Genomic DNA, 14259 nt, shown 5'->3' on the forward strand with positions numbered 1-14259 from the left:
AGTTGCCTTTCTCTCATGCGGAGCAACAGTTAGACGTTTGGCACAAACAACAAACTTCACAATTCTTGGAAAAAAAGCAGCTCAACACATAATCCAATTTCACATACTGCATTGATGCCTTAAAGCCAACCATCTGTGAAACATCTGTTGATTTGTGTGCAATGGCGGAGCTAGAGGGGGGCTTGGGGTGAGGGCACTGCCCCCCCTCCCCCAGGTGCCAGGTTAGATATTACATTTCCATTTGGGTTTTTTTTCACCATATTTCCACAGAACGTATGGTGAATATTTATCACAGTTTTCTGCAGATTTTTGGGGCTTGTAACTTATTTTTTTGTGGACCCTTGCACCCGCCCTCCCCAAGGAATACAAATCCTAGCTGTGCCAGTTTTTGTGTGTTGTTTTAAAATTTACATTCAATGATATCCAATAGGTAGCATTGTAAGCTCTGGGCCAAAAAAAGTATTTACCACTACAGTACATTCATGATTAATAAATATTCTTACATTCCATTTTTCTTTCATCAAAAATAGTTACATTCCTGTACAGTAAACGGTTTATATCTTAATGTAAAAATGTGATGTCAAACGAAATATGCGTCACTTCAAGTTAGAGTGAAAAGTAACAAAAAGACTTCTTGGTAGGTTGTGGGATGGACAGTTGACATTTACAAAAAGAAAAATATGCTCCCACATGCAGAATCTCCACTTTGTTAATTTCCATTCAATGTCTTATAAAACAAGAAAATCTTTCTCATTCAAAAGTTTCCTTTGTTACTTTGGGGCTTTTCAAAGCTTTCTTGATTCTTCTTATTAAGTGCATCCAGAGCTGTTTGAGTCTCCTTGTGATCCTCAATGGAGCAGTTGGAGACGGCATTGGCTACCAAGCAGAACTTGCGAAAGAGGATCTCCCTAAGGAGCAGATAAACCCACGGGTCCAGGATCTGATTGAGCGAGGCCAGGCGGATGGCGGTCAGAAAGAAGTTACAGTCCAACTGGACGTCTCGCACGGAGGAAAGGTGGGAGCTCTCGGCTGAGGAATTACATTCGTGAGAGGACACCTGGGTGGAGATCATCCTCAACATCAAAACCTGTGGAGAGAGAAAGATGAAGGACAAGATTAATTTCATCAGTGAAATGTAACTTTCATGTCTTGCGCTTTGCACTGTTTCTTCGGGAACTGGCTCATTCATCTTCATTCAACTCAGAAATCTACAGACACATATTTGCAAATTTAAATAATGATGCAACATGACTGATTAAGAGAGCCTTCATCATGCAGCGAAATATAGACCCAGAACACACTACCAATGCATTGAGGGAAAGAAATTGATGTTTTGGACTGGCAGAGTCAAACTCAAGGCCCGGGGGCCAGATGTGGCCCTCCATATAATTTTATATGGCCCACGAAGACAGATTTTGCATCGACTTTGTGTCATTACTAAAATTACAAATTATCTTCACTTTAAAAAAAAAAAAAACAGAGATATTGCTTGCAATTCATGTTTTTAAAATATTTGAACAGTTATTACTAGTCTGATTTTAAAAACTAGTTCACTTTGTTGTATATAGAAAATGTTGACAATCATAATGGCCCTTCAAGGGAAACTATGACTACGATGCGGCCCGTGACAAAAATGAGTTTGACACCCCTGCGAGGGCTTACATTTCACCTTCTAATAAATCTGGGGGAAGTAATCCCAAAAACAAAAAAAATGAGGCTCCCAGTATTCATGTGGAGTTTTCAAATAACCAAAATGTAATCAAACAAAATGCATGTAGCGATAATTCTATTATTTACTCAAATTTGCTGTCTCTTTTGATCCAAAGATTCCAATGACAATGTTTTGTAATAACGTCCTTGCATGTAACTGACAATGCACGTAGCAGACCTCCTGAAACAGAACTCAGCTAAGTGCATTGGACCTTAATGGATAGCGAGAGTGTTTCGGCAAAGGTCGCGGGGCGGCAGGGCATTTATTCAAGACCTGGCGATGGAACGAAATGAAAAGTACAGCCTGTCAGCTTGGAAAAAAAAAATATAGGAACATTTTCAGCATCTTTAAAGGTACACATCAAGAAATGCAATCATTGCCACTTGGCTTGCTAATTTGAGGCAGATAAATGGACACCTTTTTCCACCTAGTGTGAGATCAAACAGAACACTGTGGTGTCTGCTCTCGTTAGTGTGCTGCCGAAGGACATGAAGCATCTCCAGGGACTAACAGCTGCAAATGTGTGTGTGTGTGTTTGTGTGTGTGTGTGTGTGTGTGTGTGCACATACAGGTTTGTGTACATGTGTCAGTCAATTTTTGCAGATGACGATATAATAGAATGTCACGGCGCTTTATACCTCACTGCACCTAAAATAAATCGTGCACACAATTGTCAGAATATAACGATTAGGTGTAAATATTAACTGCTCCTCGTGCACTCCAGTTAGTCTTCACTGGTGTCTCATGATTTCTTCAATAGATGACTGCCATCGCTGTGTTCCTTTGAATATTTTCTGCCTTGGACATTTTACACTGCTGATAAGTAATGTCCCTCTGAAGCTGTGGAAGATCTCTGCAGACCAATTAGTCATGGGCTGAACGTGATTCCGAAAATGTCAGGAAACTTAACATCATTTAAAAAAAGTGTGTTCTCTCCCGCCTAATGTCAATAAAAGTGTGCACAACCATGCAACCACACATCAAGCTGCATTTGACAGACTTTAAGATTTTTAAAATGATTCATCATTAGCTGTTTTTACAACATGTGCCTTTGGTCTTTGAGGATTGACAAATACTTGCGACATGATCCACCATACTTGAACAGGAGCACTGATAACATACCAGTAGAGGAGACCAGCACACAAGCAGGACGCACATAATCCCCATGAGTTGAATGACTGTCTCTGTGGTGAGTCTTTCCCAGTGTTTGGAGGCCTGGGACGTTCCAGACTTGGTTTTGCAGCGAATAATCAGACCCCGGATGGTCACCACGTTGCAGGACACAGTGACAAGCAACGAGAAAATCCCCAGTAAGGCAAAAGTGAAGGAAAAAAAGATGTTGCCGGGCACTTCTCTGTCCCCGGTGCTGATAAAGCACCAAGTGCCGGGCCACTGACGTGTGTACTTGCCCACCCCTGCAACAGGTAGGAGAGCAAAAAGCAACACCAGGCACCAGATGACCACCAAAGTCTGCTTGGTCACGCTGGTCTTCATGTGGTTGGAGTACCAGTGTGGATTGGTGATGGCCGTGGCCCTTTCGATAGCCATGGCGCTGGCCATGAACAGCGCGCACAGGCCGAAAGTGGTCATGCACACTCCGAAAAAGGCGCACAGGTTGCCCGATGAGTCAATGCGCTCCCATCTGAGGTCGGCGCGATAAACCGAGATCACAATCGGACTCGTCAGGAGCTGGCCGAACAGGTCCGTCAGGGCCAGAGACCCAATGCAAAGCAAGAAGGACTTCTTCCTTCTGTTCTCCTTTTTCCGGTAGGAGATGTAGACCAGAATTAGAGCCAGAGAGTTGCCCACCATGCCCGTGGCCATCATGGTTATGGGGAAAACAACCGACACGTAACTGCAGTCTGAATCCGTCCCGGTGGAGTTTTCTTCCCCTGGTGACTTGGTGACATTGGACGTCAGCATAGCCCCAGTTCTGCTTTGAGAGCCCTCCAGAAGGTCACAATTGTCCGAAGTCATCCTTTCGGACGCTCTGAGAAGTGGAGACGAATCACACAAGCCGTACGTGCGCTCACCATCCCTTCAGTGCGCTACAATACTGAGCTGCGCAGCTCTGCGCGTAAAAGCGCTCGTCAGTCCTTTTACGCACCAGAGGCGGGACTGGCGGGGAGGTCTAGTGCCTCCCCAGAATTAAAAAAAATAATAAAAAAAAAATGGCTCAAGCGTTTCACTGACGTTTATGATTAATTTGTTGTTTCATGACTTTCAAACTTCCCAATTGCCCCCAGACAGATGGTTGTCACTAATATGCTATTTTTCTGGGGGGAATCGTCCAAATGGGGACGCGCTCAATGATATCAAATATTTACATCACGTGAAGAAAAAAACAACAACCCAAAATGCTTAACAGAATATATATATAAAATCTAATCGTTTTAACAACTCAAAGTGTAGCTTTGAATTTTGGTTACAAGCTCAACTATTTAACAAGATTTCAAATCGAATAAATCCAAAATAAACAGGTACAGAGAAAAGTTAACCATTTTAAATGCTATATATCTTCAGACAAATGACAAGGAAATAAGTTGACAAGACTTTATTTACACACGTAGAGTTATTTAACATGTATAGTACTATATATAAAGAATGAATTGTCATAACATACTGTACTAAAAAAAAGTCTTGGAAAACTAATCAGGGGGAATTTGTTACGCAAATCTGTTCTTCTCTCCAGTATACATAAATGACAAATGTTTAATCAAATGAAAACTTTCATTGAAATTTGTGCCATTTGTGGATAAACACTTGGAAATACTTACCTTCAAAACAAAGTCAACTGTGTACTTTTTCCTCAAGAGATGCATTTATATTTTAAACGGAGTGCCCCGAGGGGGAAATTCGAAAGTTTCCCAACGATCGAGAGAAATACTGCTACCAACATTATCCTAAAGTAAGGAGCAACCATTTACATTATTAAATGACCATGCATGTATTGGTGGACACCTGTCACAAGTTGGGCAGAGTGAGATGAAATTTTGAAGAGTACACGAGTTGCTACTGCAATGTGTGTGCGAGTGTGTATAGAAAGTAGGGTGGTTGGTGGTGAACACCATACTGTATGGATGTGGTTGTTTCTCTTATGATAACATGCACTTGCACTGAGGTTCATTTCACCGAGGCACTGAAATTATTTTTTTTTCTTTTTAGAACTGGAGCCAGAATGGGAGGAGCCGGAGGACTGGTTACTGCGCCTGAAAGCACACAACATGATGGGAAGGGAGAGATTCGTTAGCATTGGTTGTCATCGACATTCACCTCGGCGTGCCTGTAATGTATCAAGTCAAGTTCAGAGCGTTGAAAACCAGCACGACAAAGTCGTGAGCGAGGCCATAAATAGTGAGTGCCGCTGTGGTATTCCACTTTAAACCCAAACCTTTCGGACGAACGGGATCGAGAGCGCCTCCGTTTTCTCCCTCCAGATGACGACCTGGAGCGACTGCGCTTCTGCCCCGCCTCGGGTGAGGAAGGCGGGCTGGCGGACCTCTTCCGGGGTGAGGAGCCCTTTCCAGACCTGGAGCTGGATCTTTTGTAGGGATAAACCAAGCACCGAGGTCAGTAGGGTCTTGGAAAGTTCTGTACTAGGATGAAGCCTCAGAGTACAAGCTTTATGGCTTGAAAAAATGTACAGCTTCGTATCACTTTAGTAATGACGTTGAATATCATTAAACTGCAACGTAACCCAACAAGCAGGCTCATATTAATGCCATTCAAAAGATACTAAGAACACGTGAGCACATCCAGTGGTCAAAAAGCATCATTTTCAACCGAGGCCAAATTACATCAATAAATCTGCCTGTATTATGTACAATGTGTTGCTATAACTAATCCCATTGCAGCCATAAGTAACTCGGTTACAACTCTGTTTGCGGAGCCTTGGGGCTCATACAAACACTCTCTGCAGGGAGAGAGTGCATGTCACCTCATTCACCTGGAGCGGGACCTTGAGCGAGATCCGGATCGGGAACTAGAGGAGCTCCTAGAACCGGATCTGAAAGACAAAAAGACACAAATACTCTCCAATATTTTTTCTCCAATATATATATATATATATATATATATATATATATTTTTTTTTTTAAAAGTGCACACCGTGATAATCAAACAAAAAGACCCTTTGTAGTCACTAATTTGAATGATGTAACAATTTGCAGTTAATGCCTTGCATTACCCTTCAAAATACAGTTATAGCACCATCTGCTGTTTTAGCAAGTGAATGGCAGTTTGTGAATGGATTCTCCAAGTCGAATTTAAAAATGGTTCTCTTGGATTATGTGGGCTCATTGAGTTTACGCTGTCTTTACAACACAATAGGAGAGGCTCTAAACCACAATCAACACAAACGGCAAAACAGAAAACAGCAACAGGGAAAGTATGGAGATCTGAGTGGAGAGCTGATACTGACATTTTGCCTGGCGTTACCCTTGACCTGCACCCGTTTACCTGGACCTCGACCGAGAACTGGAGCCGGATGAGCGCGAGGACGAGCGGGAGCGAGACGAGCCCGAGCGGCTGCCTCTTTTCGCCGGCTGCTGCTGTTTTTCCTCATCGCTGGCGTCCAGGTCGTACTTTGACAGGTCACCGTCTTCGTCGTCATCCTCGTCATCCTGGATGGCAAGTTTTTAACGTCACACTTCCTCCAAGATTGCACAAAATGCTTTCAAAAGCTTGCTTGATCTTTTTTTCACATCATGCCGTGCACTCACATCCAGTTTGTATTTGGACAGGTCGCCGTCTTCATCATCGTCATCCTCCTCTTCATCCTCCTGCTGCGGTGGTGGCGGCGGCGGCTTTTTCCCTACTTCCTTCTTTTCACTTCCTTTTGAGGAAGACGTCTTGCTCTCGTTCTTTCCACGATATTTTTTCTTTTTCCTCCCAAACTGTGACATAAATCCGATATCAACTTAACAGCAGAAAGTGATTTTTTTGACAACCTCACAGCATTTCTAAGTTCTTTGATAGCAAAGTAGATTGTACATTTTAATATATGCCATGAACGTGAAAAAAAAAAAAAAAAGAATCAATTTTCCCCTTTAAACATTGTGGTGTGTTTTTATAAGCTAATTTACAAGTAGCTTCTTATTGTTCCTAAAAATGGTAATGCGACATGATTACATTGAACAACGTGCACGCTCGTTTAGAGCAAACCACCACAAGGAAGAAGTGCGCACCTCATCATATTCACCATCGGATTCCTCTCGCTCAATATATTCCACATTTTCCCTTTCATTAAAACCGCCACCATAACCTGAAATTGTGTTGGAGAGACATGAATGAGAGACTGCATAAATGAGTAGACATTACAATGTTGCACATTCTTTCCTAAATTACCTGTCCTTTCTTCAAGCTTGGCATATTTGGGAGTGTTACACATGTTGCACTCTGACCTCCTCGCCCAGTTAACGTTTCCACATCTTGATTAGTGCAAGAGATGGGACAATAAAGAAAACTATGAAATATAGAGACTCAATAGGAATGCGGATCACAATTTGAGTTTACACTTACGTTTTACATTGCCAATCGTTAGCACTGAACAGTCCTCTACTCTTCTCAGCCAGAGTTTTCCCAATCTCGGTTCCTCCTGCTTTCATCATCTTGGCCTCTGTGGTCTTATCTACCCACCCCAGAAAAAAAAAGAAAAAAAAGTATTTGTTCATGCATGTATGCCAGAGACGTATAGTAACGGGCAGAGCAATTAAATTTTCTTCCACTAGATGGCAGAAGGTACAATTAACCTGTGTACTGTACTTACCTGTTGCCATTCAAACAGAATTTGAAGCAGACCCTAATCTTACATTAAATAAGTCAAGGTTTATAAATGCTGGTCATGCAAAATGTGCTTTGAAAAGGTGATTGTTAAAGGTTGGACAACAACCTTATAGAGTAAACATGAATTTAATCGCAGACTCACCTCTTCCACATCTATTACAGCTTGTTCGCCTTGCAAAATTCACATTTCCACATCTAGAAAAGAAAATCATCACATCATTAAGCAAATAATCGCACACAGAGCGTGCCATGCGTTGACTTTGTGCAGCACCGTGACACACAACTCCCATTATGTCGGAGAGCCAAGTAATAAGACCTGCAGCTGTCCGCTACTTGATCCGCTAGTAATGCATCGTAACTACGTACTGATAATTATGAACATCGTTGCAATACATATAACAAATTGTCCTCCACGCCGAGAAGGGGAAAAGCATGACCCACGATCACAATAATCGTGGCACTTCGAAAGAAGCTAACGTTAGCCGCCTCGTTAGCTTGCAGCCAGTCAGCACACACGTATACAATAGCCGAAAATTTAATTCATTCTATCACTATAAATCAAAGCTCAATCTTCTTGATTCTTTTTCAGTTTCTTGGCGAAATAATAAGAATGATACTGATTGCTGGCTACTTTGTAGCTCACGATGGAGGGCCTAGTAAGCGAAACAAAGTTGACCTGCAGCTGCTTCCAGACTCGACCCTTTAAAAAAAGATCAACATTTCTCAAGAATCTACGATCATCTTATTTTGTACGATCACTTACTTTTTATCTGGACAAATCCAATCCCCGTCGCTTACTCGAAAGCTCTTTCCCGACATTACGATTCGTGGGGGAAACGCCGAGTGGCTCAATTGCTCTTGCTAGCCAAAATGTGCTCGCCGTGGTTGAGAACAGAGCCGCCCACCCCCAATGCTGCATTCAAATGCCGCTGCCCACTTTCATATCGTCTTGCTCATCTTACAATTTACGGCGTCATCTTACAGTTTAGAAATATTCAGCGTCGTTTTTACACAAATAAATATTTGATATTGACATGTATTCGATGATCTGGTGTTTGAATCGGAGTCAAAGGCAAAAAGGTGCACATTTTGCCAATACAATAGAAAACAGCTAGAATATTTGAATGCATCATTAGCAGAGCGCTACATACGTCACTGATTTTTGCATTTTGGGACAATCAATATATATTAATTGAAAATTAACACTGTTGACACATTTCATTATATACTACTCACACATAATTTGCATATTGAGTTGGTATTGTTCAATCAAGGGGAACAAAGAAAGCTCATCATGTGATGAGACGTTTTTATGGAAATTTATGAAATAAGTATGTGACAGCAGGGCCGGAATGGGAGATTTTTTGAGGCCAGGAGTCAGTTATGTAACCAGGCCACCCTGGCCTTGCCCACACGTGCATGTTCACACCCACACTTAAATGCATACACAAGCAAAACACATTTGTGCCACACACAATAGTATGTTTTTGGCTGATTCACAACAAATACGCATTCCAATATAAGCATAATCACAACAACACACACCCTGATAATAATAAAGATCAAATAAAACAATATATAATGTCTTGCCAGTATACTCTGCATCTGTTGGGAGTGTCAGAACAACCAGCATAATAATTATATTATTGACAATAACACATTTAATCAATATCAAAAAAATGATATGGTCAAATATTTTTTTTTTCCAAATGTTTCATATATAGTCATAACCTATTCAATCAATGAAGTGATAGATGACTGTCTGTTCTTTACCTGTCAACTGCTCTGAGCTAGTACTGGGCCTACTGTCTGAATCACCAAAACTAGCAATATTTCCACCTTTGCATAGGAAACAGAAATATATTTTAATATTAATATAGGCTGGGATAGGCTCCAGCACGCCCGCGACCCCCGTGGGGACTAAGCGGTTCAGAAAATGAATGAATGAATGAATGAATGAATGAATGAATAGCCAGGGTAAGTTACAAAGTTCAGAGGAATGTGCATAACAAATGACTCTTCAATTTACAAAATCAACTCAAACTAAATTTAACAAGAAATCAACAGAGGGATAGCCTTATTACATGGCAGTGACACATATGCACACAACACATGCAAACTGGTATGCATACAAGCTCGGGCATACACAGTTTTTAATGACACTCTGTGGGGCTTAATAAATCTGTAACTGGAGAAATTGGAGAAATACTGCCTTCGTGTGGTTGAACGAAGGAAAGGAGCGACATCCTGATGTGGGTATGAATGTGAAAAGCAGCCTTCTGTTGTTTCTCAGCAGGTTGTGTGGGTAGCGGCAACAAACATCCTCACACATTCTGGATTCCAAAAAATAATTTCAATTTCCAAGTTGCATTTTTCAACTTGAAGTAATTTCTCAAATTAATTAAGACTTTTCTGTCCAACATTAAATTGACTAGCAGAACATAATTATTTTCCACACAATTTTGCAATTTAAAAAAAATATAATTTTAACTTAATTTTGTTTGTTTGGACCATTAAGAATATATGCACTACTAATTCATAACATTTCACCTCCTTCATTTGAATCCTACTCATTGCATTGTGATTCAGTGCATCAAAGTAAAGATGCTTCAAGAATATTAGACTAGCCACTCGGGAGTCATACAGGTCTACCGAATTGAAGGTGAAAATATTTGACTTGCCCTGGACACTGGCAACCCATCGTCTGCTTCAAACAAATTAACATATTATTGCCTACACCACAAGCTGTGTTGTTTTCAGCAAAATATCAGTGAAAGATGCCAACCTCACTTTGTGTCAGGCACCAGAGCTTGTGAAGAAACACTACAAGCTGCCTCCCTCTGAGCTCCAGCTACAAAAACCAGAACGTTTATGCCGAGTATGCAGGTTCGTGTTCAAACTGTTGAATTAGTTTGGCTTTGACAAACAAGTTTTTATTACTTTTGCACCTGCGAATTTCACAGGACAGGAACAAATTCTTTTTTTTTTTTTGGTGCTCCATTTGGTGTGAAATGACATTGGCCAGACATGTCCCATATGTCTTGAACAAGGTAGTTCTTTTTCATTGAGTGCACTCAAGATGAACAGGATTTTAAAATCCAAGATTGTTTTAATCATGTATCTTTTAGGGGAATATGCACTAGATTTATGAGGCCTGCACAAGGTTTATTGGGACACGAGGGGTCTCGCGAAGATGGTATCTGTGAAGCGAGGGAGGCACATTTTATAACGCAGCCTCCTTCTGTTATAGGAAATGACTCTTACACCTTCATTCTTCATACTATCACACGTAAAGCAAATTGGTGTCATAGCTCATACGAACACCAATCTGCTTAAGTGCATCTAATTAGTGAAAAGGCATCCTTTAGATGATTTCCTGTCATTTTACCTACACAGCTGTCTTAAGCTAAGGCTAGCGTTAATAGTTTGACTCACCCCCAAGAACGCAAACTATATATAAACGTGACTTCCTTCCTTACTCCTACCTTTACCACTGTGGCAAGAGCTAAATTTGGGCTCACTGTCGCTATGACAACAACCTGAGATGGACACATGAAGATGATGCAAATAAAAAGCCATTCAAGGTATTTTGCACTGCAAAAATGTGAACATGTCGTCAATGAAACATTTCCCCATAGTACGTGTGGCCTCATTTATAAAAAAAACAAACAACCAAAAAAAAAAAAAGACATGAGTACAGGCTTTAAATACAACTCTTTACTATCACGCACGTTTTTTTTCAGAGGACACTCAGGACACATTCCCTGGATGTGATAGGCAAACTGCAACGTGTTAGTCAACCCCATCGGCGTTCTGTAGAGCAGAAAAGTGCACAGTGAAACAGCTTGCTCTGGCAGATGCACAGCTGCATTGTGCCATATCTCTGCTCCTCTCATCCAGTCCTTATCGCAAAAGCACATCCATTTGGGAAACCAAAGGGAGAAAGAACGTGCTTTGTGCAAAGAAAACACAGTCTAGAAAGTGGATACGTATAAAAGTGAAGGGTCTGGTGTGAAAGCCAGTATTTGGTAATACCGTCATGCAAGATGGACTTAGTCATTATGATCTTAGACTAAGATCAGCAAATTCTACAAAAACAAGTGAGTGGCAGTTGCTGTTGATGAACTAATCTGTGGATTGGATAAAGATCATCGCAATGTTCTCCAGTGTCGATTCTTGAATGCTTTTGTTAGGTGTAACTTGAAGACTTTAATTTAATTGGCACAAATCACCTTTTTAAGTGGCACAAATCCTGAGCTAAATGACAGGGCTGAGGAAAACAAAGTTCATTTACCACCACCAGCCAGAATAACAATATATTTTTTTTCTTCGGCCAGGAAATAAAACCTTTGAATCTTTTATGTCGGAGTGACTTGGTCAATAGCAGAATCGGTAGCTAATAAAAAGATAGAGCAGAAAAATTAGCATATAAAATGTAACAGAAAAGTAAAAGTGGAGTCCAAAATCTAAACTAAAATACTTCAGTTGGATTAAGATCACTGGGTCATTTATGTATGAGAAATACTGCAGAGCGGTAGACTTAAAACATATCAAACATCATCTGTCCATTCTACTGGTGATCATTATCGACTAATGTTGTATACTCGCCGAGCCATTAGTGAGGTATTGACAGACGGCGTGACATCAAGGAGCAGCTCGACTGACAACAACATACAGAAAGCAATTTTGCAACCTGGATTCAATTTACTGTGTTTTTACACAGTCCGTTTTTCGTGACATTTGATGTTTTTTTTTTTTTTTTTGCTTAGCTAGTCAAAAATATTTGTGGACACTTCTGGATGCCAAATTGACCTCGGCACATTAAAAAATTACTTCATCAAGCGTTTGGTTTTGGTTGTACATTCATTTTCACTTTTTATTGCTCTAAACGCATTTTCAAGCAGCACTGTGCAAAAAATGTTACTCATTAGTTTGGGTGACTTAATCAAAAATGCTTTTGAAGACTTTGGGATGTCACACTGACCTTGGCACATGAAGAAATTACACACATTTTCCTTTTTGATTGCTTTAATTAAACATTTTCAGGCTGCACTGTACACATTTTCCACCTTCCTTCACTATAGCTAGGGTCCTCTAAGTTGATTTATCTCACCCTCCCTTCCCCTTACTGCTACGTTTTTCAGAGAAGCTGTTTAGATTCCAATATAGCAGTGGCTAATGCAGGTAAATGGAAAGCACCTTCCTTGCAGTCTGCTCTATTTGTCACCAGGGTCTGCTCCCGCCAGTGACACAGTCCTGGCAATAGGGTGATTAATGGGATAGGTGGAATTTGTCTCGTTATGTTGACAGCGGCTAATAAATGCCTTGTAAACAGTCGGTCACAGCTGTTAATGCATCATCATAATCCTGGATTAGATGCTGCCAGGAATGACCAATCAATGCAATTAGTTAGAGGGAATTAATTTGCCCATTCTTTGACTTTCCGAAAATGAGTTTCAGTTCATTCAGAAACTCGATTCACAATCTGACACTGAATATCTCACGTTCAAGACAGAACATCTGCTGTAAGAACATTTGTGTCCACTGTAGCACACAATTTGTTGAATATATGCACACATAAGATTGAAATGACAACCAATATCCATCCTTTTTTTTTCTCAATTGGCTCAAAATCCCTACAAAAAGTGCAGACCCGCTGTTGCAAAAAAGTCATTATGTAAATTTTGCTTTTAATTCCTACCTCCCAGTCTCTTCGAGAAAAAAGACGGGTGACTTTTAAATGTGAGCATTCGGTAAAGAGGTCACTAAGAATGTCATTAACAGGCTGTCACTTATCTCTGTCACAGCTCACTGGTGCCAACTCGATTAGCTTCTTCTTGGAGTTTGTCTCACTTTGTTTCTTTTCAGCAGCTGCATGGGATTTTGCTTTAGTAAATTTCCCAAAACCTCAAGCACCCGGTCAGCTCATCCTATTACCAATGTGCCGGTCAATTGAGATGATCAATTTGCATAATGGAGCATTAAATTGGGCCCATCAAATCCACTTCTCAGCAGTTTGCTTGCATGGGAAGCAGATCGGCAATTTCCTCTCGAAGGGGTGACATCTCTCCTGTTAGTCTAAAACTATACAAGCGGAACCATTTATAAAAGTCTCTTTAAGACTTTTATTCCTGCATAAACTTGACAAACGTATCGACAATCATGGGTAATGAGGATAAGCAATACAGACCACGGATGGATGAATTTTGAAATCAACCTTCAGTTTAAGTATACAAAGCTTTCTTCCTTCCAACAAGCTGTATGGCTTTGGGAGATCTGAAATTTCAGTCCCACCTTTAAATTCTAGGAGTCAATTTGGGCAACAGCTAGTAAGCAGGACTGGGTAGTAGCACAGACTAACTACGAAGTGCGTAGCTGGAGAGTTGCGCTTAAGTAGGTGTCTTGGTGGCAGGCAATCAGCACTGATCATGGGGCGGAGTAGCTTCGAGCAATATGTGTCAATGGGGCGTGGCTATGAACGATGTGCGTCAGGGATATGTATTGACTGGTGTGCAGGTGGAGCGGGAGGGCAAGTTCGCCATCACAGTTTGAATGTACATTATACGATTGCAGCCATTAATTTGTCTGTCGGCAGCTAACGCTCGTGGCCAATTGTGTTTAAGGAGCTGCTAAAATGTGAGGCTAGCCGGCCATAATTGATGCATACGGTGTATGAGTGATGTGGAGAATAAGACAGAGAGCCATTGCTGCCAGTGCCTACATCTTTTACCATGTCGCCATTGTGCCCGGGTCATTCTCTGGGT

At 41.0% G+C, this 14259-nt stretch overlaps 2 protein-coding genes and 1 long non-coding RNA gene across 3 annotated transcripts; all 3 read right to left on the bottom strand.

Annotated features, from left to right (window-relative positions):
* Positions 1-754: 754 nt before the first annotated feature.
* Positions 755-3688, bottom strand: ptger3 (prostaglandin E receptor 3 (subtype EP3)). Its single transcript, XM_085928715.1, has 2 exons — positions 2834-3688; positions 755-1087 (listed from the first exon to the last, which is right to left on the bottom strand). The coding sequence occupies exons 1-2, from the start codon at positions 3686-3688 to the stop codon at positions 755-757; spliced, it is 1188 nt and encodes a 395-aa protein (XP_085784841.1).
* Positions 3689-4250: 562 nt separating this feature from the next.
* Positions 4251-8422, bottom strand: zranb2 (zinc finger, RAN-binding domain containing 2). Its single transcript, XM_085928802.1, has 10 exons — positions 8259-8422; positions 7638-7690; positions 7232-7340; positions 7058-7140; positions 6898-6974; positions 6433-6606; positions 6170-6333; positions 5658-5717; positions 5103-5252; positions 4251-4920 (listed from the first exon to the last, which is right to left on the bottom strand). Exons 1-10 carry the CDS (start codon positions 8312-8314, stop codon positions 4857-4859), a joined length of 990 nt encoding a protein of 329 aa, XP_085784928.1. The 5' UTR covers positions 8315-8422; the 3' UTR covers positions 4251-4856.
* A 4009-nt stretch (positions 8423-12431) lies between these two features.
* Positions 12432-13844, bottom strand: LOC147046971 (uncharacterized). The gene is made up of 2 exons (XR_015067994.1): positions 13686-13844; positions 12432-13579 (listed from the first exon to the last, which is right to left on the bottom strand). It is a non-coding gene; the product is annotated as an uncharacterized LOC147046971 (long non-coding RNA).
* Positions 13845-14259: the final 415 nt, after the last annotated feature.

The sequence above is a fragment of the Syngnathus leptorhynchus genome, chromosome 13 (assembly GCF_054491065.1).
Source record: "Syngnathus leptorhynchus isolate UIUO chromosome 13, UIUO_Slep, whole genome shotgun sequence".
Taxonomy (NCBI): domain Eukaryota; kingdom Metazoa; phylum Chordata; class Actinopteri; order Syngnathiformes; family Syngnathidae; genus Syngnathus; species Syngnathus leptorhynchus.

Excerpts from the sequence above, each read along its gene's own strand:
- zranb2 (XM_085928802.1), bottom strand. The coding sequence starts at position 8,314 with ATGTCGGGAAAGAGCTTTCGAGTAAGCGACGGGGATTGGATTTGTCCA. Across the intron at positions 7,141-7,231 it reads AACGATTGGCAATGTAAAAC|ATGTGGAAACGTTAACTGGG; the intron begins GTAAGTGTAAAC and ends GCACTAATCAAG. Across the intron at positions 5,253-5,657 it reads CGCTCAAGGTCCCGCTCCAG|ATCCAGCTCCAGGTCTGGAA; the intron begins GTGAATGAGGTG and ends TCCCTACAAAAG.
- ptger3 (XM_085928715.1), bottom strand. The coding sequence starts at position 3,688 with ATGACTTCGGACAATTGTGACCTTCTGGAGGGCTCTCAAAGCAGAACT. Across the intron at positions 1,088-2,833 it reads TGTGCTGGTCTCCTCTACTG|GTTTTGATGTTGAGGATGAT; the intron begins GTATGTTATCAG and ends CTCTCTCCACAG.